This window comes from Adiantum capillus-veneris, chromosome 5 (assembly GCF_014529385.1).
Source record: "Adiantum capillus-veneris isolate H3 chromosome 5, ASM1452938v2, whole genome shotgun sequence".
Taxonomy (NCBI): Eukaryota; Viridiplantae; Streptophyta; class Polypodiopsida; order Polypodiales; family Pteridaceae; genus Adiantum; species Adiantum capillus-veneris.
The window spans coordinates 152360572-152387393 of NC_140935.1; the positions used below are offsets into that span (position 1 = coordinate 152360572).

Genomic DNA, 26822 nt, shown 5'->3' on the forward strand with positions numbered 1-26822 from the left:
CTTGCTTGAAAAATATTTCATTTACCCTTATCTACCTCTTCTCCCCGCTGGGGTGTGTAGGGCTTGGGAAGGAGGGTTATACCATGGAATCTTGAAGAACACCATCTTCTTGGTTTGAGGAAAGCTCCACAAGAGCACACATTGTATTGTAATCAACACAATGTAATCAAAGCTCTTTTCGAGAAAGAATAATAATACAAAGACCTTTTGGAGGGGGGACCGTCTCCAAGCAAATCCGGTCCTCGTCAAGAGGCTATTCGCCATTGGCAATCTTTGTGGAATGTTCATGGCTTGAGAAGCTTCTTGGGCATCTGTTTTACTATTGAAGGTTTATCGGCGAATAGTTTGCGAAGGTTTCTTCATTGTTGCATGCTCTTACACAAAAAAAAGTATACCATTCACCTGGGACCTACACAGGTTACAACATTTGAGCTACCCAAGCAGAAATTGACCACAAGACGTGTTTTCATACTTGCAAACTTACAGAAGTCTTGTGAGGTCTTTTGCGATGCATGTGGTAGCATCTTGTGAGCGGTGTTGGTGTAAGAGGGCCACGTGGAATGAGAAGTGAATATTCTTAAAGTCAAAAAGGGTTACACAAATATATGAGAAAAAACTTTTAACAGTGATACATGCTTTGAGTCAATGGAAGCATTACTTACTCGGTGTAAACTTTAGTGTGCACATGGATCATTGGAGTCTACGATACTTATTTTCAGCAAAAATTGTTAGAGAAACGAAACAAAGAAAGAGATGAGATGGCCAAACATTGTATCTTACGTTCACTTTTAGATTGTGTATATACAGAGCAAGAAAGCGTGGTTGTAGATGCACTATCTTGGCAGCAACAAATTTCGAGGATCATAGCAATATTTTGTCATGAATTTGATGATATGAAAGAGCACTATGCTTTTGATTCAAATTTTAACATTATTTTGATCATTACACAATTGGGAGACAATTTTAGGGTATTCTCTCATGTTGATGCAGAAAGCCTAGTTATGTGTGACGGTCTTGAGGCAAAAAATGTCGACAAAGTGTATTATCCACCTTTTTTCGGGCACATAGGGATAGATACGACACTCAAGACAATTGAGGGTTACTTCTATCGGTCTCACCTCAAGAAGGGTGTGGATAATTTTGTGTGTACTTGTTTGGTAGGCCAAAAAGTGAAGGGACACAAAACAACTTGAATCCTACAATATTTACTTATTCAAGAGAGACCATGGAAGAGTATTGCTATGGATTTTATCATTGACGTCTCATGGACTTAGATTGTGCATGATGGAACCTGGAATATTGTGGATAGGTTCACTAAGCAAGCTCACTTCATACTAGTGAAGAAGATATGAATCCCGATCGTTTGGCTAAACTGCTCATTACCCAAATCTTTCAAATTTATGGGATGCCTAAGTCTGTTGTGTGAAACAAAGGCCGAGGATTCACCGGTTTGATTTGAAGACTAGTGTGTGAGGGTTTGTACATGATAATCAAGTTCTTGTTGTTTCATTTAGTGCTTAGGTTAGTCAAAGACTATCAACTCAGAGGAATTAGAGTTGTTCAAGTGCTACATCTTTGATCATAAGTCTCAGAGGGAGAAGCATTTTTCATTGGTGGATTTTCTTACAACAACACTAAACATAAGTCTACTGTGAGATAGTCGAGAGTGGCAAGAAGGTTTTGCCTATCTTGTGCATCAAGGACAAGAACTTTCATGCAAATCATTTTGTAGAGGATCTAGCCACATTAGTTTCCAAAGTCAAGGAGCCTTTGCAAGAGTCTTGAAAATGGCATAAGAAAACAGCAAACAAGCATCTACACAACTTGCAAACAAAGGAACATGACTGAGTGCTTCTTAAGTTTGAGAAGGTTATATTAAGAAAGATGAAAGGTAAGGAGAAGCTTTATCCAAAGCTACATATGAGATATTATTGTCCTTAAAAGATCAATGATGTATCTTTTAGACTAAGTTGTCATATCATTGGAGGATTGACAATGCTTCTCATGTGAGCATTCTATAATCTCTTAAGGGACAAGTGCTAGAGGATAGGAAGATAGAGGAGCAAGTTGAGGAAGAAGAAACTAAGGAAATTCTTTTACTTGACCATATACTAGCGCACAAGTAAAGCAAAGCTAATGCTTTTCATGTGAAGGATAGGTGCTAGAGGATAGGAAGTTAGAGGAGCAACCTGAGGTAGAAGAAACTAGCGAAATTCTTATACCTTAGCAGATCCTAGCATGCAAGGGAAGAAAAGTCAAGGGTAAGCTCGTCCAAAAATACTAGTCAAGTTCAAGAACTACCCTACTCTTGATGTGAAATGGACAAGAATGGCTTGGCAAATACTCCTATGTTACTAGAGTTTCACCTTGAGGCTTTTGATCTGGTTGTGACCAATACAAGAGTGCATGTTGATTCGACATTCGAGTCTAGTGCAATGAATGCTACACAAGAGGAGAGCCACTGCTCTCCCTTGTCACTGATTGAGAGTAGAGTCAACCATTTTGTCTTTGACATTTTCGGGGTATTAAGTTGACGATACTCAACGTGGTGACTACTTTATGATATATACATATGTTATGCCGTTGCTATGGTTGGATATCCAATGTATAAATTGAATTGTTGCAACAAATGATATTTACTCTTTCAAGGTGTATGTTTGCATGAGTGTATGTGAGGTAGAATGTTTGCAACAGTTTATCTCTATTCATGGATAGGGATGATCATGATGTTTATGATGATGAATCTAGTCCAGTCGAACATCCGTAGGAAGTCAACAAGGCATGGATGTGATGGCTAAAGGATTTACTGTCATTCATGGTTTGCATCTGAGGTCCCAACAAGGACTAAGTTCTTTGTGCTGGTGCATGCTTTGTGATTGTAGTGTCTTGTATGTGATGGTGAACGGCACATCTATATGGAGTCAGTCTCTATTGAATCTTGATTTTCTTTCTGTTTTGCATGTGTAATCAAGGGCAATTACTCTTCTATTAAGGGGGGTATGTCACAACTTGGGGACATGGCATGACCTGACTCTATTGGAAGGAAGGAGCCAATCGAGACGAGCCCGTCCCAATTGGAGTTGGACCTGAGTACAGACACCCGCAACACATGGCAGACATGGCACTGTACGACGTGTTGAGGTAGCGTGTACAGCACATTGCTGACATAGCAAACTAGCTGTTGGGAGTTTTTTGGTACCTGTTACAAAAGCAGTTGATTTTTGTGTTACTTTAAGCGCATTTTTAGAAGCACACAATTTTGGGACACCGTGCAAAGCTGAGGCCTAGTGCCTTACAACATATGCCTAGAGGGAGCGAGTTTTGCTCATTAGTTTGAAGAGTCGGTTCTCCCCGGCAGTTGTACACACAACGCAGAGCTTATTTAGAAGTACCACAAGAGGGCACCTACTTTAGGGCCCACACCCCACTATGCCTCATCTCAAGTGCTTGAGTTTTGGGTCAAGACCCACCTTTGCAGATACCACCATCCCTCTTATGTGCTAGTAGACCTTTATCGTTGCAAGGGTGGTTAATATGCTTGACAGACTGAAAATTGCGTCCAACCCTCCCATGTACGTGTGTGCAAAATCTCCCCATAGCAATTAAAGATAATCTCTAATTCCCATGTGCTTGTAAAATCTTCCCATAGTAATTAAAGATCCCTCTGCAAGGGGGAGACCAGCCCATCTTATGGTCCCAATCTCGTATCAAGTCTCCTCTGCCTCTTTGGATATGTATTTTTGAATTGTTGCTGCACTATCATTTGTGACAGCTACCCAGTTGATGTGTTGGACTGTTCAATCTGCATGCCGCACCTATTTGTATGTTGGCCTTGAGGACAGCATCATGAGGTTGAAGCACCTTGTTTTCCACACTGGCAGCCTGCACTCGATTACATTATGCCACTCCACGGTGCACTTGCTTGTACAGGTGGTCTGAAACAAGCCATAGTTGAATGGGATGGGCACACCGATGCGCAAAGGACCGAGGGGGGGAGGAACCACAGCATCATTTGATTCTCCAACCATCACAAACACACAGGCTCTGACAGCAACCGCCTGGGCAATGTAACCAACACTGACGATGGGTTTGTATTAGTCTAGAATCTCCATTGGCCCGTCCTGCCTATCCCTGTACAAGCTGTCATTTGTCCCTTCGTCCCCCACAACCAAGTCCAATCCCTCCACAAACAGGGATTGCCATGGTGCCTTTTGCACCATAATTTGCTACTAGACATCAGTTGACTTTCTGGCTACAAAATTCAAAACCTCAAGATGCTTTTATGCCACTCGCTAGGATAATCACTAATTACTTTCATCTTCGACTTCCTTCGAACTGCAAGTGCTGTCTTCAATATCAATAAGCACTCTCCACAGATTCCCCGGCAAAAAGCAGTAGAAGTGAGCACTTGCACTTGAGCCTTAAACAGTTGGATAGTCCTTAGTAGATGCCTCAAAAAAGTAAGGCTTTGGATCAAGGGAGAAAATGTTGCCTCTGTTGTAGCATGTTTCTGCTTCCCACCCCTTGATTACCATCAGTGGTCCGATGTGTCCTACGTTACTTGTCACCCCTCATACATCAGTATCTCTACAAAATGCACTTGAATGTGATCCATGGATCTTTGGTCCATCCAACTCTCAAACGGCCAAGAAATAATGCAACATTGTCTCAATACTTGCCTCATACAACGTCATCATCATGAAAAATGTTCGACCAACTGACATAAGCAGTAGCATCTAGTCCATTTCGATAAACTGCTTGCTCAAAGGCCTGTTTACCAAGCTCCTTGTCGCCCCCTTTTTGGCAAGCACCTAATAAAGTGTGCCAAACGGCAAGATCTGGATCTATTCGCATTTCGTTTATCATGCATAGGGCATTTTCTACCTGTCCTGCTCGACAAAGTAGGTCAATCATGCAAGTATGGTGCTCCAACAATGGATTGATGCCGTACTCTTTTACCATGATGTCAAAGTACATCAAGCCCAAGTCGATCAGACCTGCATGACTGCATGCATTTAGAACACTCACGAAGGTGATCAAGTTCGGTGTTTCATTTTGTTCCACCATCTTATTTAACATACATAGTACAGACTTACTTTCTCCAAGCTGGGCATAGCCAGCAATCAGTGCATTCCATGCAACCACGTCTTGGATTACCTGCAATTCAAACACTTCCTGTGCTTTTATGGCTAAGCCACACTTAGCATACATGTCAATCAAGGCATTTCCAAGGATGGACTCTCCTTCAAGCAATCCTGCCTTGGCTATCTTGGCATGTATCTCTTGACCCTTGTGTAAGGCGCCTTCAATACCACACGCTTTCAAACTGCAAGCAAAAGTAATAGCATTTGGGGACAAGCCCTCATGCTGCATCATTTCAAAGCGAGTTAGTGCTTCCCGACCTTGGCCAAGATTTGTATAACCTCCAATCAAAGATGTCCAGGAAACTACATCATAAGCAGAGAGATTGTCGAAAACTTCCTGTGCTAATTCAAGAGCACCGCACTTTGAATACATATCAACCAAGCTGCTGCCTACAAGCATATCTTTATCCAGTCTTCTATTGGAGATTTCAGCATGTATTTCTCTACCCTTTTCAATGTTCATTAAGCTTCCACAAGCTTTCAAAGCATATACGAAGGAAACAGCACTTGGGCAGATGCCATCTTGTTGCATCTGTTGATAACACTGCAACGCTTCCTTCCCTTTTCCATGATCTACAAATCCTCCCATCAATGTATTCCACAGCATAACATCTTTAGTTATGAGCTTGTTGAAAATTTCCTGTGCTTTATCTAGCAAGCCAAATACACAGTACATGTCAACCAATGCGCAACCAAGGAAAAGATCTTTCTCAAGACCTATCCTTGAGATATCAGCATGTAATTTTTCGCCCTTGATTGCAGAGCCTAATTTGCCACATGCTTTTAGTACACAAAGAAAGGCCACAACATCTGGAGAGATGCCCTCCTCCTGCATCTTCTCAAAATAGCTAAGTGCCTCCTCAGCGAAGCCATGTTCAACATAACCTTTAATTAGTGCGGTCCATGAAACCACATTCCGAACTGGAAGGTTGTGAAACACTTCCTCTGCCTTTTTAAGAGACCCACACTTCACATGCATGTCCAGCAAGGCACTCCCAACAATAAGGTCCTTCTCTAACCCATGTTTCGTCACCTCTACATCTAGAGTTTGGCATTGATCTGTGTCTCTTAGACTACCACAAGCTTTCAAGCAGCAAACAAATGTAATAGATGTTGGTGTGAAGCCTTCATGTTGCATCTGCGAAAAGCATTGAAGTGCTTTCTCACCTAGGCCATGATTTGCATAAGCTGAAATTAGAGCATTCCATGACACCACGTCCTTTACAGGAAGCTCATTGAAAAGTTCTTGAGCTTTTGCAAGCGATCCACACTTTGCATACATATCAACCAAGACACTGCCAAGAAACTTATCTCTTTGTAGCAAGCCCTTGATTTTTACACATGCATGTATTTGAGAGCCCAATTCCAGATTTTTTGACTTGGTGCAAGCCTTGATCAAAGCCACAAAAGTGTGCCCACTTAGACGTAGCAACTCATCCGGTGTCAGTCGCTCATAAAGGCTTAGAGCAAGGAGGGGCTGCCCACATTTTACATAGCCTGTAATGAGAGAGTTGCAAGAGGGCCGATTCTGTGCCTCTAGATTCTCAAAGACCTGTTGTGCTTCACTAAGATGTCCAGCTTCAACGAGCGCAGAGACAAGGTTGTTTCCAAGATGAGGGTCAGACTCATGACCGAGAGTGCGGATGTGGGCAAGCAAGCGAGGAAGGAAAGCCGGGTTTTGGGCCTTCCTACATTTGCGAAGGATGCAAGCAAACTCATAAACAGTGGGATGGGGAAGAGAGTGTGAGTCGAGCAAGGAGAGAGCATCCTCCAAACTTTTCTTTGCCCATGAAAGAGGGATGCAATTGCTGGTGCTTGCAATCGTAATCACAGCTTCTCGAGTGTTCAATGAGTGGTGAATTGAAAGATCTTCATGCCCCATGGCAGCTGATCGTACTTCTGGATCATTTCTGACATTCCTTGGAGTCTGCGGGCTTTGTCTTGCTGTCGATGAGGGGGGCCTAATGCTGACAAGACATATATCTGAAGGTGACTGTGGAATATTCAATAACTCCATTCCTCTGCATGCCTGCATATGATCGGACTCAATGACATAGTGAGGCTCTGCGAAATTGCTGTGCAAGGGTTCTGGTGTTCATGGGCAACCATCTGCTACTATTGCATGTCGCTGTTCGGTTGTTCCGACTGCCTTTTGCAGTTCCCTGCTGCTCACGCTCGATACGGAAAAGCATCGTGGTTGTGTCACAGAATTTAGAAAGAGAGATCACCAAGAAAGTTAGGCCGAAGGGTAATTTAAGTCCTCAGGGGGCTACCCTTTTGCTCTCCTTACACTCTTGGTCTAGGCTAGAGCGTTTGTACTAAATCAATAAAGCAAACACACCCCAAAAGAATAGAAAGAGATCAGCAGATTCCTCTATAAGGACAATTGTATGAATTTGAGCAAACAATTGAGAGAGTGAGAGAGAGAATGTGTGTGTGTGTGCGTGAGAGAGAGAGAGAGAGAGAGAGAGATAGTGGGCACATGCGTGCAATCTGTTTGGCAAGGTGGAGATGCGAATAGCTTAAGCAATCTGGCAGGCTTGCACACATGAAATCGAAACAGTCGCCTCAAAAGCTCAAGGTTGTCGATGTGGCAACATTGTAGACTCGCAAACCGAAATTGCATGTGAAAAGACTGAAGGAACAGATGAGTATAGGCACTCCAAATTTCTTCCACTGGAACGAGATGAAGGAGAGGCATTGGGGGAGTGTGTGGACGTTCGACTAGCAGACAAAATAGTGGTGGGCCTCGAGCCCTTTTTGGCCAATCGGAGGCATGGATCATTGGACGGGCCACACACACACACAAAGTACACGGTATTGAGGGTCACATCAGCCATCCCCCCCCCCCCCCCCCCCCCCCCCCCCCCCCCCCCCCCCCCCCCCCCACAATAAGGATTTTGTATTACTTGCAGCTTCCTTTGTGCGAACCATCAACTTGGATTACACTTTATCATAGAGCCAACATAGTATCATATGCTTGTGATGCATAGCATGTAACTCTCGTGATCACACCTTCATACAAGTGTTCTAATCGCTATATCCTCGTTATAAACATGGTGTACTCTATTTTCAGTCCCTCACTCACACAAATGCTACATTCTTTTGTGATCTACGGGAACCACAAGAGACATTCAACAAGAGATAGCTTGTATCCTCGGTGATAGGCTTCGGGTTCTTCTTCCCTAATGCATAACCAAAAAAATCTTATTTTGGAAAATAACATACCTTTATCCGCATTGAGCTCAAAGGGATCTTTATGTCAAGGCCTTTGTTGCATGATTCTCACAATCCATGTGGAAGTTTAAGTTGTGATGCATAGCTGGTAACTTCATGTAATTCATGTGATCATACCATCATACGTGTGTTCTTCTATTCCCCACATCACAAGGCTCGGGAAACATTTTTTGTGGACCCGGCTTGAAACCTTTTCACATGCATATGAGCAAGCTAACTCTAAATTTGAAAGGGATAATCACACTAAATTTCTCATATTATCACAACAAATTCCATATTTTGAACCGGTTTGAGAACCTTCTTGCCCAAATTTGAGCCGGCCATTTTTCAGTTTGAACGGGCTTTGGATAAAGCGAACCTGTCTTTTCTTGAGCGTGCCACATCATCAATATAAACACAATGCAACCTTCTTTCAATCTCTCACTCATGTAAACACTCTTTTATGATTTACATAAATCACAAGACACGTAAAAGAAGAGAGAGCTTATATCCTTGGCATCTTCTTCGAGTTCTTCTTCCCTCCAACCTTCTAGAGAGAATGAATACATTACTAAAAAAATTCTGTTGTACAAATAAAAGGCCTTATCAAATCATGCAAATCATACCATAAACACATGGAGATCAAAGTCAAGTCCTTGGTTGTGTGATTCTCACTACGATGTGGAAGTTATCTTTGTTTCATAGAGGGTTGTTCGACAAAATTGGCTTCCCTAATGGAGAGATCCATTTGCATGCCGATTCCCCCCCCCCCCCCCCCCCCCCCCCCTCCCCCCCCCTTCCCCTTCCCCTTTTTTTGAGCCTTAGGCTTCTTTTATTAGCCACCACTCATCCTCTTTGGTTACTTTTATCATAGTACCTATGTATGCTAAATTATCAAAAAACCATGTAAGAACTGCGATTATCTAGAGCAAGCCTTCAACCTATAGATTTGACACCTTTTTGAAAAGAAACATCAAAAGGCACACTTGCTTTTTACTAAAAACTTTTGTTTTAATAAGAAATATGAGTCTCAAAAGATACTCAAATTATAGTTATCATAAAAATCACTCAAGAATCATAAAAAGTGCATTATATTTAGTAACATTACAACTTCCATGAAATAAAAGCCATCATCGACTATATCTCACATACCTCTTCAGAAGTTTTGAATCTCTTTTCCTTGAGAAGGTGGAGTGTCTTAGATCAGGCCTCTCCATAGGAGAAGAAACCTATCTATGCATTGACACCATGTCAATGCATAGATCAGGCATCTCCATAGGAGAAGAAACGAATATCTATGCATTGACACCATGTAAAGAGCTTTGTGTTGAGTCCTTGATTGTGCAATTCTAACAATCTATGGTTGTTTTTATGAAGGATTGTCCTAGAGGTGCGCTTGCCTCTATCTTTGATGGATCCATCTACATGTAGAACAACAACAACAACCCACCCACCCACCCCCCCCCCCCCCGGCCGCCTTCTAATCGTTTGGATCCTTCAATAAGTCACAACTCATCTTCTTTATCTACCCTAAGTATGATACTATCCCGAATGCTAAATAACCAAAAAAAACAATGTGGGAACTTCCATGGTAGAAAGCATGCCTTTAATCCACTCAAATTTTCCATATGTGGATAGATTCTAAATCTTGAAACTTTACTCTTTGAGAATACATTAAAAATCATAGTTGATTTTTTAGAATCATTGAATCAGAGAGTGCCTTCCGGAATATCTTCAAATTGTAAGTCTCATAAAAAGCACTCAAAAATCATAAAAGCACGTCTTAAGAAGCATATTTTGTATTAAGACAGATGAACAAGAGTACCTAGGTGCAAAGTTGAAGTATAGTTTAGCATCTATTGAATTCCATGAGTTCCACTTTGGAAAAGTTTCCCAAGATCTCTTCACTAAAGATTGTACAATTATTCCCTAAGTCTATCACATCAAGAATGCATGCTTCTAAGGTTGTGTGTTTTTTTCCATAAAGCATAGCATGCAACTCTTTATTGAGTAGACCTTCAAGAAACATTGAGTCTTTGGGTATGCATCTTGCTACTTCAAAGAGTGTCATGTTCTTCCATTTTGCACCTTCCCATGTGACCTGGCAAGGACACACTGCAATTCAAGGATTACATGAACCAATGGATCATTTACCGACACTCCACGTGCTTTGGGACAGAAAAAGATGAAAGATCAACTCAACCTAATGGCATGAGATAGTGGCTTGAGGAAGATTGTTAGATGGCTTGTCACGTAGATATATTGTTCTAGGAAATTGGGAGAAGGTACTTAGGTGCCCATTAGAGAAGCTACTTAGGTGACCAGTAGAGAAGACCAATTGATTGCTAGCTACACACCCATAATTGACAAAAATGCTGATATGATGCTTGCTCGGGATTATAGAACAAATGAGATATGTTGCTCAAGATTATACAACTTCATCTATAGTATAACTATGCTGCTGAAAATGGTGCAACCTTATCTACATAAGCATGCTTTTGAATATTGGACCATGGCTTGGCGCATTGCCTATGTTTTGTTTAGGAACTTTATGATTTAATCTTGAACATAGAGTGGAATGGGCATCAAATTCGTGTAAAGTTGGAAACAAAAGAAAGACATGAGACTCATTTCGTGCAATTTTGTATGAGAGAAAAAGAGAGGTTGGAGGCAATCAAACATCTAGAGTACAACAAATAGCATAAATAAATGAATACATGGATGTTTGGCACTTTCATATAATTGACTTAATTCTTACAAGAAATGTCCATCGTCTTTATGAGACTCGAGGGGTCCACTATGTAGAGATCTTGTCTAGCACGTGCGTTTAAGAGGTATTTATAAAACCATATTCTACATTCTTTGAGATATATTGAGACCCCTTATGTACCACTTTTCTCAATAAAAAAGACACCTTATGTACCAAAATTTTCACTTTTTTAATTTAAAACACCTTTCTGTATATATATTTTTGTAAATTTATAAGAGAAACTAACCCCTTCTATTGAACTCACGTTATTCTAGATATTTTTTAGTGAACCCTCTGAGACCTGAGATCAACCCCCCTGGTGATGTTTGTCCAACACCACTATAGGGCTTCTCTAGCTTTAGTCCTTCACTTGGGATAATCCAATAATTTTTCTCTTTCGTCATGCTAGGAATCTTGCATAACAATGTATGATGTTGTCATGATTTTGTTCATTATGTTTGTCTTCTCAACATGTGTAAGTCTTTCTAATGTGTAGGAAAAGAAACCTTATGTAAATACTTGCCTAGCTTTCAACCATAAGCTACAACCTCCCTTGCTAATGGAAAGCAAGGATGCAAATCATACTACAAATCACGATATGGAGAAGCTAGTACAAGCCAAGCCCATTTTACCTCGTTCCCATTGACACTCAATGGTCCCACAAACTTTTATCCTCCTATTAGATTTTTTGGACCCCCTCCTTCTCGATCTAGATATCAACTACTTCCACTTCAAAGGCTTCAAAAGGCAAGATCCATGGAGTTTGCTTAATGAGAAGTCCACATGGTTATTCTAGCTCTCTGTTGTTTTCCTCCACCACGTACAAAGTGATGTGGCTACGATGTAGCTAAATATACACCTATGTTTGTAATCCTCAATTCCTCAATTGAAGCCATGGTTTTACCTCCCTCTCTCTCTCTCTCTCTCTCTCTCTCTCTCTCTCTCTCTCTCTCTCTCTCTCTCTCTCTCTATAACCCTCTCTAACCTAGCCCGCTTCCATCTGTGCTATGCCGCATGTGCCCCTTGGGTGACAGCTTCCCTGTGGGGGGGCGCTAGTCGAAATCCATGTACTCCCTCCCTAGTCGACGGCCACAGTGCAAGTGTATCTCAGTTGTGTATCCCCTTGAGTCGCCACGCTGCACATATGGGTTGTGTGGGCCTCAGCTCATGATGCTCCCTCTAGTCGACGCCTGTGTATCCTTCTTGAGCCTCTTGAGCGTATGACGCTCGAGAGCTAGCAGAGCCTCTTTAGCAATCTTAGAGAAAAGAAGTAGAAGATTAAGTAAGGGTTTTCAAAAAATGGTAGGCAAGAAGAGGAGAACCCCAACTGAAGAAGACTCCAGTAAAGAAGGTCTCTCGAAGACCTCGGTGCCACCACAGGTAAGTTTTACAGCCATCGTAGCGGCTCCAAGCAAGGCCGACCGCATGAGACAACTCAAAGTGGCCCTCAATCAAGTCGTGGAAGAAAATTGTGATCTTAAAGCTCACCTTAGCTTGCTTGAGCCTGGTTCCAATTAACAGTCAATATTGCCACCAATAAGGTAATGGAAGTAGAAGCACGGGTCACCCAAGCTAAATCGACCGTGCTCGTTCAAGTAGAGTCATTTGTGGCAATGGAACTCCAAAAATGAAAGCGCAAAGAAGAAAATGCCCTCAAGGTTCGCATTGGCGGACTACCACAAGCATGGGAAGGGGTCAAGGAGGACTTTTGGGAGCACATCAATTTCCTCAATGAGACCCTCAAGCCAATCAAGCTCGACCTCGACAAGATAGCAAGGGTCGATGGAAACAAGCCGTTACCAAGTGGACAAGCCATTCTCAAATTCAAGAAGAGAGAAGATCTACTTAAGCTCTTACCCCGTCACAACTCAAAAACAAAGGCAAAGAGCTCAAGAAAGTGCATGCAGCACGAGGCAAGGGACAATGGGCGGTCTACCACGAGGGGAGGCTATCATATGAGAGTTTTGCTCTCCCAAGATTTCTACCATCGTGAACACCACCCTTTAGTTACTAGTTGTTTTTCCCCTAAGTGACGTGTCACATTTTATTGTATCCAAGATTGCTTACGCTTCAATACCCTTTTACCAAGAGGTGTCATTTGTATGGTCTAACTTTTTGGTCCCATAAGTCATATATGACCTCGGAGGACGATAATCTCTCTCTCTCTCTCTCTCTCTCTCTCTCTCTCTCTCTCTCTCTCTCTCTCTCACACACACACACACACACACACACATTGGAGCTTACCTATTGAAGGTCAAACACTTGGAACAAGACAATCCCTATCCCCTACTTTTGCAACACATTTGGGAATAGAGCCCACATCCCCACTCCCCTCCTCAAACTAGGCGAGTCTTTAAGCAACGTTGTATCCCCAATGGAAAATCTCTATTATATCACTTATTAACCGATAATATCTAAGTTCTTGTACATTAAAATGGGCCTCACCCTTAGAGTTAAATTCATAAATACTTCCATCCATGTTGTATTTAGAACTAAGCTATTCATCCTACCCTTAGTAAAAATGCTATTCTCTGTCTTTTTATTTTGGCTTTTACATACCTCCCACACATCAATGGAAAAGTTACATGTTTGCTTGGACTTATTGAAATTTTGTGAAGTAGATAAAGTTTCAACTCATGGGAAAATATAATCCAAAAATGTTGTCAAAAGCTCATGGCTAGTCAACATGTATGTGCAATGTGAATTCCAAATATTTATATAAAGTAATGGTGTCTCTACGAGAACATGCGTATGAGTACATAGCCTAGAATATAAATATGTATAGGGATCGCTAAGAAACCCACATGACAAACACTTTCTAGGAAATCTTAGATCTTGTTTTAAATATTTAGATGATATCGTATGGATTTATGTAAGAGCATATCATATTTACTTCAAGAAAGACCTCCCTATCCTATTAATTTAATTATCGACTAATTGAACATCGATGACACACATTGCCAATGAGACTGTGTAGATTGTATCCTAGGATTGGATGTGTGGATAGAGTGGATCTCTCCCATAGTTTTTTTGGTATGGTAGATCTTAAACAAGAAGAGGCATGTAGAAAGATATAAATATTGAAACGTTTCCAGTGAAGAACCATCAAGATTTTCATTGTAATTTCAAGATGAAAATCTAAGAAAATTAAGGCATTTCAAAAGAAATGCCAAAACAAAAAGTTCTAGATTATGGACAATGCAACATACCACACATTTAATGAGAAAAGATTATACATTGTATTGTGTGGAGTTGGCACCCTCTCCACATTGTTGATAATACGGTAGAAAATGTGCCCTTTTCCCACTGCTTTTATCCTTTCCAATGTGGAAGAGGGACTTATGCTTCTCCTTCAGTGTTGCAGGGACTTTCTTTCTACAAAATATTGTAGGTGCATAAGGAAGAATTCATTACTGTTGATTTAATGAGGAACTTGTGGTATTCTAGATTGCCATGTCGTGGCGCTACACATTTCAAAAGGTCTTTAATCCATGTCACCTTCATCTACAACCCTTTCAATAAAGATAATGTAAATTTTTTTCTTTCAATGTGTACATGATGGAATCCAATATAGGTACTTTTGAGATCACATAGAGAAAGCTTAAATTTATTTCTTTCAATGTGTACAAAATGGAATCTAATCCCAAGTACTTTTGAAATCACATACGAAAACTAAAATACAAAGTACATGTATACTTTGGTATTGGTCATATGCATCAAAGCACAACCTTGGATACATTGGCTCCTAAATCTTCCTTTCATTGTTCCACAGCTTGTCCACTAGTATGTGATTTGATGGTATATGCCATCAAAGCAGAAACTTGGATGGTTTGAATCCTAACCTTCCATGCACTATTGCACAAGCGATACTTTCCTAGTCCTATCTGCCTACTCGCCTTGCTCTTGGCTTTGCAGAAGCTTGAGAAATGGGCATGATCACAAGCGAATGTATTCTACAACCCAAGCTTGGGAATATAGACATTCTGTGTAGCAAAACTTGGATCTACCGCATAGTAGATGAGATTGTTAGTCAGAGGCTGTTGCAAAAACATGCCTTGCTTTTTGGTGGTGTTTTGGTTGGTATGTAAGGTCCTTGCAAAAGCACCAAAAGTTCTTGATCAGCTTTTTGCTCGAGATGTCGTCTCTTGGAGCACATTGGTTGCAAGATATGGCTAACTTTGTTGTTGCAAGAAGCCAATTGGCTATTTTCAACACATGCAAAGTGAAGGCTTGTTTCCAGATGCAAACACCTATGCTTGCACCTTGAAGGTCTGTGGCATTTCACATCACTCTTCATTATGATTTGAATGGTAGTCAGGGGCTGTTACAAAAACATTTCTTTCTTGGGGGTGCTTTGGTCGACATGAATGCCACATCCTCACAAAAGCACTAAATCACCTTTCTAAACAAAAGGTCATCCCTTCGAGTGCATTGAGTGCAAGATATACCCAACCTTGTTTTGGCAAGGAAGCTTTGGCCTATTATCACCAGATACTAAGTGAAGGCCTTTTTACAAATGCAATTAATCTCCTATTGAGTGCACCTTAAACGCATGTGGTACTGAGCAAGATGGTGACATGAGCACAGAGAATTCATGATGAAATTTCTAATCTAGGCAGGCTATTGCAAAACTGCAACCAACATTGTAGATGCATCTTTAACCCTGGTGAATTCTGTTAGCCAGATCCACGTCTTGCACAATGCCACATTCCTTCAAGCCGCAAGTATAATTTATTCGAGTCGGCTACAAAAAGCCCAGAGCTTCTTTGCTGCAATCATGTTGGGCATATCCTACAATCAACACGCTCTCCAAGAGACGACATTCCATACAGGAATCTAACCAAAAAAAATCCATTCCTTTTTCAGAGCCACACATTTGCCATATATGCCAACCAAAGCACTGCCAAGAAATATATTTCTCTAGAAAAGCCCCTGCAGCAATCTCACATGAGTTATCTAACCTATGTCAACGTTTTGCACAATGACATGAGCCTTCAGGGCATCTGCTCAAAACAACCCAGAGCATGGGTGTTTGCATCTAGAACAAGTCTTCACCTTGCATCTGCTCAAACAACTGAGAGCTGCTTTGTCACAGTTATGTTGGGCATAACCTCCTGCAATCAAAGCGCTCTCCAAGAGATGGCATTCCATATAGGAAGCTGATCAAAAATTTTAATGCTTCTGCAAGGGACATCGCATTTGGCTTACATATTACATATTGACCACCGTGTACTTTTCATGCTCTCATGAGGATCCACATTTAGTATACATTCCAAGCAAAGCAATGCCAAGCAAGATATTATTTTGCAATAGCCCTTGACTAGCGATGTCATCAAGAAGTCCTCAATGTCTTGCACAATGCCACACGCCTTCAAGGCACTAGCATGGGTGATTACAGTCCTTCATTTCACATATGCAATTGTCGTGATCTTCATCCCATGTAATGGCATATTGTTGCCTCATGTTATAAAAAAAGGATTTGGCCCTCATCCAGTGACTATAAGCATTGAGAACACTAGCAAAAGTGATCGCCGTTGAGGAGGTGCCCTCTTGTTGATCCAACAACAATAGTGCACAGCTTGCTCGGCCAATAATATCCTCCTACAAGGGTATTCAAAGGGACTGGGCAAGGAAAGCCTCACCACTATGTTGGGCACATCTTGCAATCAACACGCTTAAAGAGACAACAATCCAGGAAGAAAGCTCATAAAGAACATTTTTTAGCTTCCCTGAGCCCTAACAAGCAATCTCATTGTGAAGGAAGGTTGATCAAAGCCAAGGAGGTGGGGGAAGAGCGATGCACGTGAAAGAGGGGAGGGGATATTCGCTTCTATTGCTTTTAATTTAATAGTTACCAGTATGTGCCTTTAATAGTGAAGACAATTGTATGAATTTGAGCAAACAATTGAGAGAGAGAGAGAGAGAGAGAGAGAGAGAGAGAGAGAGAGAGAGAGAGAATGTATGTGTGGGTGTGGGTGTGGGTGTGTGTGTGTGTGTGTGTGTGTGTGTGTGTGTGTGTGTGTGTGTGTGTGTGTGTGTGTGTGTGTGTGTGTGTGTGTGTGTGTGAGAGAGAGAGAGAGAGAGAGAGAGAGATAGGGGACACATGCGTGAAATCTGTTTGGTAAGGTGGAGATGTGAATGGCTTAAGCAACCTGGCAGGCTTGCACACATGCAATCGGAACAGTCACCTCAAAAGCTCAAGGTTGTCGATGTGGCAACATTGTAGAGCCGCAAACCAAAATTGCATCTGAAAAGACTGAAGGAACAGATGAGTACAGACACTCCAAATTCCTTCCACTGGAACGAGATGAAGGAGAGGCGTTGGAGGAGTGTGTGGACGTTCGACTACCAGACAAAATAGTTGTGGGCGTCGTGCCCTTTTTGGCCAATCGCAGGCATGGACGGGCTACACACACACACACACACACACACACACACACACACACACACACACACACACACACACAAAGTACACGATATTGACGGTCAGATGGCCCCCCCCCCAAATAATGCTTTTGTATTACTTGCAGCTTCCTTTGTGTGAACCATCAACTTGGATTACACTTTATCATAGAGCCAACATAGCGTCATATGCTTGTGATGCACAGCATGTAACTCTCGTGATCACACCTTCATACAACGTGTTCTAATCGCTATATTCTCATTATAAACATGGTGTGCTCTATTTTCACTCCCTCACTCACACGTGCTATATTCTTTTGTGATCTACACAAACCATAAGAGACATTCAACAAGAGATAGCTTGTGATAGTCTTCAGGTTCTTCTTCCCTAATGCATAACAAAAAATTTGTTAATTTGGAAAATAACATACCTTGATCTTTCTGTCAAGGCCTTTGTTGCGTGATTCTCACTACCCATGTGGAAGTTTAAGTTGTGATGCATAGCTAGGGTAGAGGTGCCAGTAAAAGTATGGCCCCCTCTTTAGGACCCGTCCTACCCCTATAAAATATTACCAAAATGCACCATAATAGAGACAAGAAAGCTTGAATTCTTTTGTGGTTAGCATAGCTTTTAGAGAATCTTGGCTGTTGGATCATGTGTTCAAGCCTTGTTGGCAGCTTTGTACTACTTTTGCAACTCAACCCCATTTTCATCGTGTTTGAGGTAGCGAGCACCATTTGAGGTGTTGATTTTTGTTGTAGATGCGCGCGCTCATGATGGATCCTTTGCACCCTTCCCCGCTCAAAATGGCTAACCGAAGCTCTTGCTAGTTACGTTGAGATTTCGACATCTCTAAACCAACTCCTCTACCCTAGTAACTTCATGTAATTCGTGTGATCATACCATCATACGCGTGTTCTTCTATTCCCCACATCATCAATATAAACACAATGCAACCTTCTTGCAATCTCTCACTCATGTAAACACGCTTTTGTGATTTACATAAATCACAAGACACGTAAAAGAAGAGAGAGCTTATATCCTTGGCATTTTCTCCAACTTCTTCTTCCCTCCAACGTTTTAGAGAAAATACATAACGAAAAAATTCTACTGTACAAGTAAAATGCCGATTGAGCCACACACACACACACACATTGGAGTTTACCTATTGAAGGTCAAACACTTGGAACAAGACAATCCCTATCCCCTACGTTTGCAACACATTTGGGAATAGAGCCCACATCCCCACTCCCCTCCTCAAAGTAGGCGAGTCTTTAAGCAAAGTTGTATCCCCAATGGAAAATCTCTATTATATCACTTATTAGCCAATAATATGTAAGTTCTTGTACATTAAAAATGGGCCTCACCCTTAGAGTTAAATTCACAAATTTTGTGAAAACCTGCTAATACTTGCATCCATGTTGTATTGAGAACTAAGCTATTCATCCTACCCTTAGTAAAAATGCCATTCTCCGTCTATTCTCCCACACATCAATGGAAAAGTTACATGTTTGCTTGGACTTATTGAAATTTTGTGAAGTAGATAAAGTTTCAACTCATGGGAAAATACAATCCGAAAATGTTGTCAAAAGCTCATGGATAGTCAACATGTATGTGCAATGTGAATTCCAAATATTTATATGAAGTAATGGTATCGCTACGAGGTAAGACGTTCACTACAACATGCGTATGAGTACATGGCCTAGAATATAACTATGTATAGGGATCGCTAAGAAACCCACATGACAAACACTTTCTAGGAAATCTTAGATCTTGTTTTAAATATTTAGATGATATCGTATGGATTTATGTAAGAGCATATCATATTTACTTCAAGAAAGACCTCCCTATCCTATTTATTTAATTATCTGACTAATTGAACATCGATGGCACACAATGCCTATGAGATTGTGTAGATGGTATCCTAGGATTGGATGTGTGGATAGAGTGGATCTCTCCCATAGCTTTTTTGGTATGGTAGATCTTAAACAAGAAGAGGCATGTAGAAAGATATAAATATTGAAATGTTTCCAGTGAAGAACCATCAAGATTTTCATTGTAATTTCAAGATGAAAATCTAAGAAAATTAAGGCATTTCAAAAGAAATGCCAAAACAAAAAGTTCTAGATTATGGACAATGCAACATACCACACATTTAATGAGAAAAGATTATACATTGTATTGTGTGGAGTTGGCACCCTCTCCACATTGTTGATAATACGGTAGAAAATGTGCCCTTTTCCCACTGCTTTTATCCTTTCCAATGTTGGAGAGGGACTTGTGCTTCTCCTTCAATGTTGCAGGACCTTTCTTACTACAAAATATTGTAGGTGCATAAGGAAGAATTCATTACTGTTGATTTAATGAGGAACTTGTGGTATTCTAGATTGCCATGTCATAGCGCTACACATTGCAAAAGGTCTTTAATCCGTGTCACCTTCATCTACAACCCTTTCAATAAAGATAATGTAAATTTGTTTCTTTCAATGTGTACATGATGGAATCCAATATAAGTACTTTTGAGATCACATAGAGAAAGCTTAAGTTTATTTCTTTCAATGTGTACAAGATGGAATCTAATCCAAGTACTTTTGAAATCACATACGGAAATTGAAATACAAAGTATATGTGTACCTTTGGTATTGGTTGTATGCCTCAAAGCACAACCTTGGATACATTGGCTCCTACATCTTCCTTTCATTGTTCCACAGCTTGTCCACTAGTATGTGAATTGATGGTATATACCATCAAAGCACAAACTTGGATGGTTTGACTCCTAACCTTTCATGCACTATTGCACAAGCGATACTTTCCTAGTCCCATTCTGCCTGCTCGCCTTGCTCTTGTCTTTGCAGAAGCTTGAGAAATGGTCATGATCACAAGCGAATGTATTCCACAACCCAAGCTTGGGAATATAGACATTCTGTGTAGCAAAACTTAGATCTACCCCATAGTAGATGAGATTGTTAGTCAAAGGTTGTTGCAAAAACATGTCTTGCTTTTTGGTGGTACTTTGGTTGGTATGTAAGGTCCTTGCAAAAGCACCAAAAGTTCTTGATCAGCTTTTTGCTCGAGATGTCGTCTCTTGGAGCACATTGGTTGCAAGATATGGCTAACTTTGTTGTTGCAAGGAGCCAATTGGCTATTTTCAGCACATGCAAAGTGAAGGCTTGTTTCCAGATGCAAACACCTATGCTTGCACCTTGAAGGTATGTGGCATTGCACAAGAACTTCATCACTCTTCATTATGATGAGAATGGTAGTCAGGGGCTGTTACAAAAACATTCCTTTCTTGGGGGTGCTTTGGTCGACATGAATGCCAGATGCCACATCCTCACAAAAGCACTAAATCATCTTTCTAAACAGAAGGTCATCCCTTCGAGCGCGTTGAGTGCAAGATATACTAAACCTGGTTTTGGCAAGGAAGCTTTGACCTATTATCACCAGATACTAAGTGAAGGCCTTTTTACAAATGCAATTAATCTCCTATGAGTGCACCTTAAATGCATGTGGTACTGAGCAAGATGGTGACATAAGCACAGAGAATTCATGATGAAATTTCTAATCTAGGCAGGCTATTGCAAAACTGCAACCAACATTGTAGCTGCATCTTTAACCCTGGTGAATTCTGTTAGCCAGCACCACGTCTTGCACAATGCCACATTCCTTCAAGGCGCAAGTATAAATGATTCGAGTCGGCTACAAAAAGCCCAGAGCTTCTTTGCCGCAATCATGTTGGGCATATCCTACAATCAACACGTTCTCCAAGAGCCGACATTCCATACAGGAATCTAACCAAAAAAAAAATCCTTCCTTTCTGAGAGCCACACATTTTCCATTTATGCCAACCAAAGCACTGCCAAGAAACATGTTTCTCTAGAAAAGCCCCTGCAGCAATCTCACATGAGTTATCTAACCTATGTCAACGTTCTGCACAATGACACGAGCCTTCAGGGCATCTCCAGAGCATGGGTGTTTGCATCGAGAACAAGTCTTGACCTTGCATCTGCTCAAACAACCCAAAGCTGCTTTGTCGCAGTTATGCTGGCATAACCTCCTGCAATCAAAGCGCTCTCCAAGAGATGGCATTCCATATAGGAAGCTGATCAAAAACTTTAATGATTTTGCAAGGGACATCGCATTTGGCTTACATATTACATATTGACCACCGTGTACTTTTCATGCTCTCATGAGGATCCACATTTAGTATACATGCCAACCAAAGCAATGCCAAGCAAGATATGATTTTGCAATAGCCCTTGACTAGCGATGTCATCAAGAAGTCCTCAATGTCTTGCACAATGCCACACGCCTACAAGGCACAAGCATGGGTGATTGCATCTCCAAACAGTCCTTTATTTCACATGTGCAAGTGTCGCGATCTTCATCCCGTGTAATGGCATATTGTTGCCTCATGTTATCAAAAAGGATTTGGCCCTCATCCAGTGACTATAAGCATTGAGAACACTAGCAAAAGTGATCGCCGTTGAGTAGGTGCCCTCTTGTTGCATCCAACAACAATAGTGCACAGCTTGCTCGGCCAATAATATCCTCCTACAAGGTTATTCAAAGGGACTGGAGGGAAACCCTCACCTAGTAACCGCTAAAAACAGCCCATAGCTTTCTTTTCACCACTATGTTGGGCACATCCTGCAATCAACACGCTCAAAGATACAACAATCCAGGAAGAAAGCTCATAAAGAACATTTTTTAGCTTCCCTGAGCCCTAACTAGCAATCTCATTGTGAATTCTCTCGCCCATATGGAAGCCTTGCACAATGCCACAGGGCCTTGAAGATGCTAGCATAGTGACTAATTTGGCAAAAGGCCTTGACTTTGCATCTGATGAAAAATAGCGCGGAGCTTCTTCGTCGAAGTACAAATCAGTTACAACAATTGACTCTCCCCATACAAAAATATTTTGCTAATTTTCTATCCCAACCATCATGACTCAACTCTCTATGCAGTCCCTAATTATAAAGACTAATGCAAGCAATCACTTGCTTGCCCTCAAAATGCTCCCTAGTGCAAAACAAAAGACATGTCAAAAGTCTTGAAGTTGTTTTAAAAAAAATCTTGTTTTAAACATTTTCTCATCATATAAAAGCAAGAGAGTTGAAAGAGAGATCAAGCTAAGCACCATAGAGAAAACAATCATCTAGAGTCGTGTGGTGAATATAGCAAGAGCAGTTTAAAGAAAAATTCTACTTTAATTGAGAATTACTTGGAGGATGGGATAGATTGGTATAATACACCTGAGAGACTTGGAAGGATACATTACGAAGATTTGGTACCTTCATAGCTGAACTACAAATCATAAGTTCCACTCACAAGTCATGCTTAAACAACTTTATTTGGATCCTCCACTCTCAATACTCACTGAGCACACCTTCGTAATCATGCTTCTTGCACAAATAAGAGAACAAAATTTTCTTCCAAGATAGATTGTAAAGGATGGAATAAACTGTTTTCCGGAGCCACAAACAAAGAGAATAAAAATAAGAGTAGACCTAGCATGATTGCATCCAGCATTAATGGCTACAGTTCCGTCACCCTCCCAAGCTTCATTATCTTGAGACTTCTTCACGTGACAAAATGAGTAAACCTTACCAATTTAATGGCCACACTTCATGATTCTATGCTGATGGAGTGGAGCTCTTTGCCTAGATCCTATGCACATGAAACTTAAATCCTTAAAATGCCTCTTGGCTACAAATAAAATGCAGTTAAGCCTGCCTTTGGTAGCTGTTCAAACTTCATTCTAAAAGCCATCGAGGCCAAGAAGACGACTTGGAAATCTCACAAACAGGCACAGGCAAACCAAGGAAAGACTGCTGGATCGGACATTAAAAAAAAAGACGCATTCTTGCTCATGTGCCCAACTCTTTAAAGTTAACTTTAATACAAGTACATCACCATGATTTACAAAAATTTAGCACACTTAAGGGTGAGAACACTTCATAGACAATTCGCAAGATTGATTGCTATCATAGTAGTTTGAAATTATACAGATGCCACAAGGGGGGAAGAATAAGCGACAAAAACCAAAAAATTGTCGCTTAGTCAAAGCTTAAGGGGCTGCTTGATGAATACATGGAATGTACATGGATGATTCAGAGGTAGATCCCTGCCGTATGCCATAAACTCAAAAACTCTACACATCGATATGCCAAAGTGTGTATTGGTATCTCCAGACGCAACAGTCTGAAAGCAAAATAGGAATGTGAAACTCTCCCAGGCGGCAGGCTTTGCCTTACAATCTGGCAGTGCCCCGTAAGTCAATTCTACATGCCTTTGTATGTTACAACTTACAGTGGGGTTCATTATCTATCCCCATGGGCAAAGAGGTCACTCAACGTCACAAACTTAGCTCGTTCATTTGCCTGCCTGTTTCCAGTGCTAAATCCTGAGAAAAGGCTCCGACAGAGAGCCTCACGAGAACTTGAGACCACACTCATCTCAACTTCTGACATGGTACACCATACATCAAGGGCAAGATTTTACCCACATGATCAAACGGCTTCCCTTGGACCATTGGGTTGGCTCTTAGCCTCCACCTGCTCCTGTGCATTGTCCTTCAGCATTTTCTCAAAGAAATGCAATCTCCACAATGTGCTCGGGTCCTGTGATTGAACATGTAAACAAATTAAGGCACTTCTTGCAATGACCGATGGAAAATTTTCCTTTGTCATCTAGGCACCTTGATCACACGCAAGGCCAAAATTCAAAACCATAGGAGTCAAGCAGGAATTTAGAGGATTTCATACCCCCAATAAGACACAGATGGCCTTCCTTAAAGCGTCTTAGTGCACATGTAGCATCACGCAGAGGATTCTTGTGGATGTGAACCATAATAATGCCAGCAGGCAAGGTCTATAATCTAAGATTCAGCATGGAAGTTGGACCTCAACACAAACACAATCACACAAAGAAATTGCTGAATTGAATAAAGTCCAAAAATTTACAGCAGCCCTTTTGCTGAGCAAATGAGACCCAAAATACTATACTTACAAGAGCCTCAAGGTCAACACTGATGTCATCTACAGCAGCTTCACCATCACTTTCAGGAGACACAAGTTCGACCACTCTGCTCAAGCTAGCAGGAGGCAGCTCTCGAAGTCTTGAGTATAACTCTTTCTTTTCCTTAACTCTCATTGACCTGACATAAAAAAGGAGTTACATCAAAAGTTCAGCAGGAAGCCTTTAAGTTGAAAACAAGTCCACATAAGATTCAAGAGCATACCTGCACTTGGACAGCACTTGCATTAGAAAACTATTCAGCTTATTTTCCATGTCAGAGAGCTGAGAAAGGAAAAAAATAATAGGTGCAGTGAGCTAGAAACTATAAATCTCAATAAAAGCTGACTCAGAATTTCAAAAAAAAGAAGCTATATCCATTCTTGTAGTAAATAGCAAATTAACACACCTGAGAAAGAACATCTTTAGAGAGTTGTTCTGCTGCCTGCTCTTCCTGAGAACGAAGTTCAGCAATGTTTGACAGATACCCTTCCTGCTGGTCTTCATACAGCTTCTCTTCCTTCAATATGAAGAGAATATTATTTATAGAGCACTTCATTGAATAGCAATACTCTGGAGTTTGAAAAGATACAGTGATTTTCACCTCAATCAGCCGTGGCTCAACAGCGACCTTCCATCGATCTTCAAATTTTTGCAACAGTGCCTTAGCCATTACATGCACTTCAGTCCACGACTCATTGTACAGCATTGCATTGCGAAAGACAAGCCGCACATCTTCACAAAGCTCTCTGACATGCCGATAACCAGTCCCATCCTTGGCTTCTAACCGGCTTCGAATTGTTCCAAGATCCATTGGTCTTCTAACAATCTATGAAGAGGAAAACTAACATAAATGCCAAAAGACCAATGACATACCTGAACAGATCTACCAACATTCTGCAAACCAGAAAAATTACCTTCTTACCTTATGATAGTCATGTAACTGCAAACCTTCCACATCCACTGGTTGCAAGAAGGGCCATGCCCATCTATGCTGCATGAGCTGAAATATCCAAAATTGTTTCAGTAAGACTATTCACCTCGATGTGACGCTTTCTACCAGCCTCTAGAAACTCATAAATCGCTTCTTTAACTCAGAAACAAGGTCGATTCATGCCCTCCTCAATATCGGAAGACAAAACCCTCTCCATCCATTACTTCAAAACATGTAAGCAGCTGCTACTTCAAACTGCTCTTACAAGACCTTTGAAACAAGTAGCAAGATTTATTTGTCTATCTATGCAGGTGAATCTTGAAACTATCCTGCTAACCTATATGTTTAACAAAGATGCCAGACTTAAGACTGAAGGTATGGGGTAATGTACCTGTCTGAGTATGTTGCCACCGAGTCGCATATGGTCAGACATTTTCTTTCTCTTTACAGCTTCAATTCTTGCTGCATCAAATAGACGAGGCTTCTTGTTCACAGAACTGCCTCCACTCCCTGCATCACGATCCTTCAAACGGATTACCCCCTGTTGCTTGGTCCTCTTCAAAATTGAATGGGCACGTGTAGCTTGTAAAACCTCCCGCTGTAACTGCTACCTAACCACAAACCAATAGTTAATATCTGTAGACCATAAACAATAAGAGTTCAACAAACAGCCAACCAAAGAGACTGTTCAAATCATTATCAATAATAATAGGTTCAGTTCAATATAGAATTTCCTTATTACCTCAAAAAAGCCATGGCACTCAATCGTGCCAAAAAGAACTGTGTCTAAAGACACTCCACACAATTGATGCAAGACCATACATTCTGGCTGATGGCATATGTACACACACTTTCATGTAAGTTGTGTTGGGGTATAATTACCGTATGAACCTCAATCTAAAGGAAACCTCTCTTGCCACAGAGATTGCCACGTACATGTGACAGTCCATTGTCGCTGACCTGGCCCATAGACATGGACAGGGCTGATTATCTGCAATTGTTGTATGCACTTGTTATCTTTCCTGAATTTTTGCAGGAGCAGCTTGCAGAGCTTCTGGATGAGGAGCTTCTAATGCTTGAAGAGCTTCTGATCCTTGAGGAGCTTCAGGTGACAGAGGTGCTGGCTGGGCACCTAGGGGAGAGGAGCTTAAGGTGCTTACCGGCCCAAAATGGCAGCAAAGGGACACACTTGAGCCTTATGCATGGCAGGAGGACACATGACAACTGGATGACCCTCTAACTGGCAACGCATGCGGGGAAAGTGGACACTTGGTTACATTGCAAGGAGAAGTTGCACAAGCAAGGCAAGTGGTGACATGTGCAAGGCAAGAGGAGCTCATGCATGGCAGATGGCCACAC

At 41.2% G+C, this 26822-nt stretch overlaps 2 protein-coding genes and 1 pseudogene across 3 annotated transcripts in view; 1 reads left to right on the forward strand and 2 right to left on the reverse strand.

The window, feature by feature from the left end:
- Positions 1 to 2899: 2899 nt before the first annotated feature.
- Positions 2900 to 7434, reverse strand: LOC147458308 (pentatricopeptide repeat-containing protein At2g03380, mitochondrial-like). The gene has a single exon (XM_086512975.1). It carries the CDS (start codon positions 7177 to 7179, stop codon positions 4681 to 4683), a length of 2499 nt encoding a protein of 832 aa, XP_086369101.1. The 5' UTR covers positions 7180 to 7434; the 3' UTR covers positions 2900 to 4680.
- Positions 7435 to 10601: 3167 nt separating this feature from the next.
- Positions 10602 to 13142, forward strand: LOC147458309 (uncharacterized; annotated as a pseudogene).
- A 10331-nt stretch (positions 13143 to 23473) lies between these two features.
- LOC147458310 (transcription factor GTE6-like) overlaps positions 23474 to 26822 on the reverse strand; it is a 28558-nt gene continuing 25209 nt past the window's right edge. The window contains exons 2-8 of one of the 2 annotated variants that reach the window (XM_086511807.1): positions 25855 to 26067; positions 25455 to 25532; positions 25134 to 25358; positions 24939 to 25049; positions 24756 to 24814; positions 24524 to 24671; positions 23474 to 24135 (exon numbers count right to left, since the gene is read on the reverse strand). In XM_086511807.1, coding sequence (XP_086367933.1) covers positions 24025 to 24135; positions 24524 to 24671; positions 24756 to 24814; positions 24939 to 25049; positions 25134 to 25358; positions 25455 to 25532; positions 25855 to 26067 — 945 coding nt within the window. In that variant the 3' untranslated portion in view covers positions 23474 to 24024. Of the gene's footprint in view, positions 24136 to 24523; positions 24672 to 24755; positions 24815 to 24938; positions 25050 to 25133; positions 25359 to 25454; positions 25533 to 25854; positions 26071 to 26822 lie in introns of both variants that reach the window. The other variant, XM_086511806.1, reaches the window with a different exon arrangement.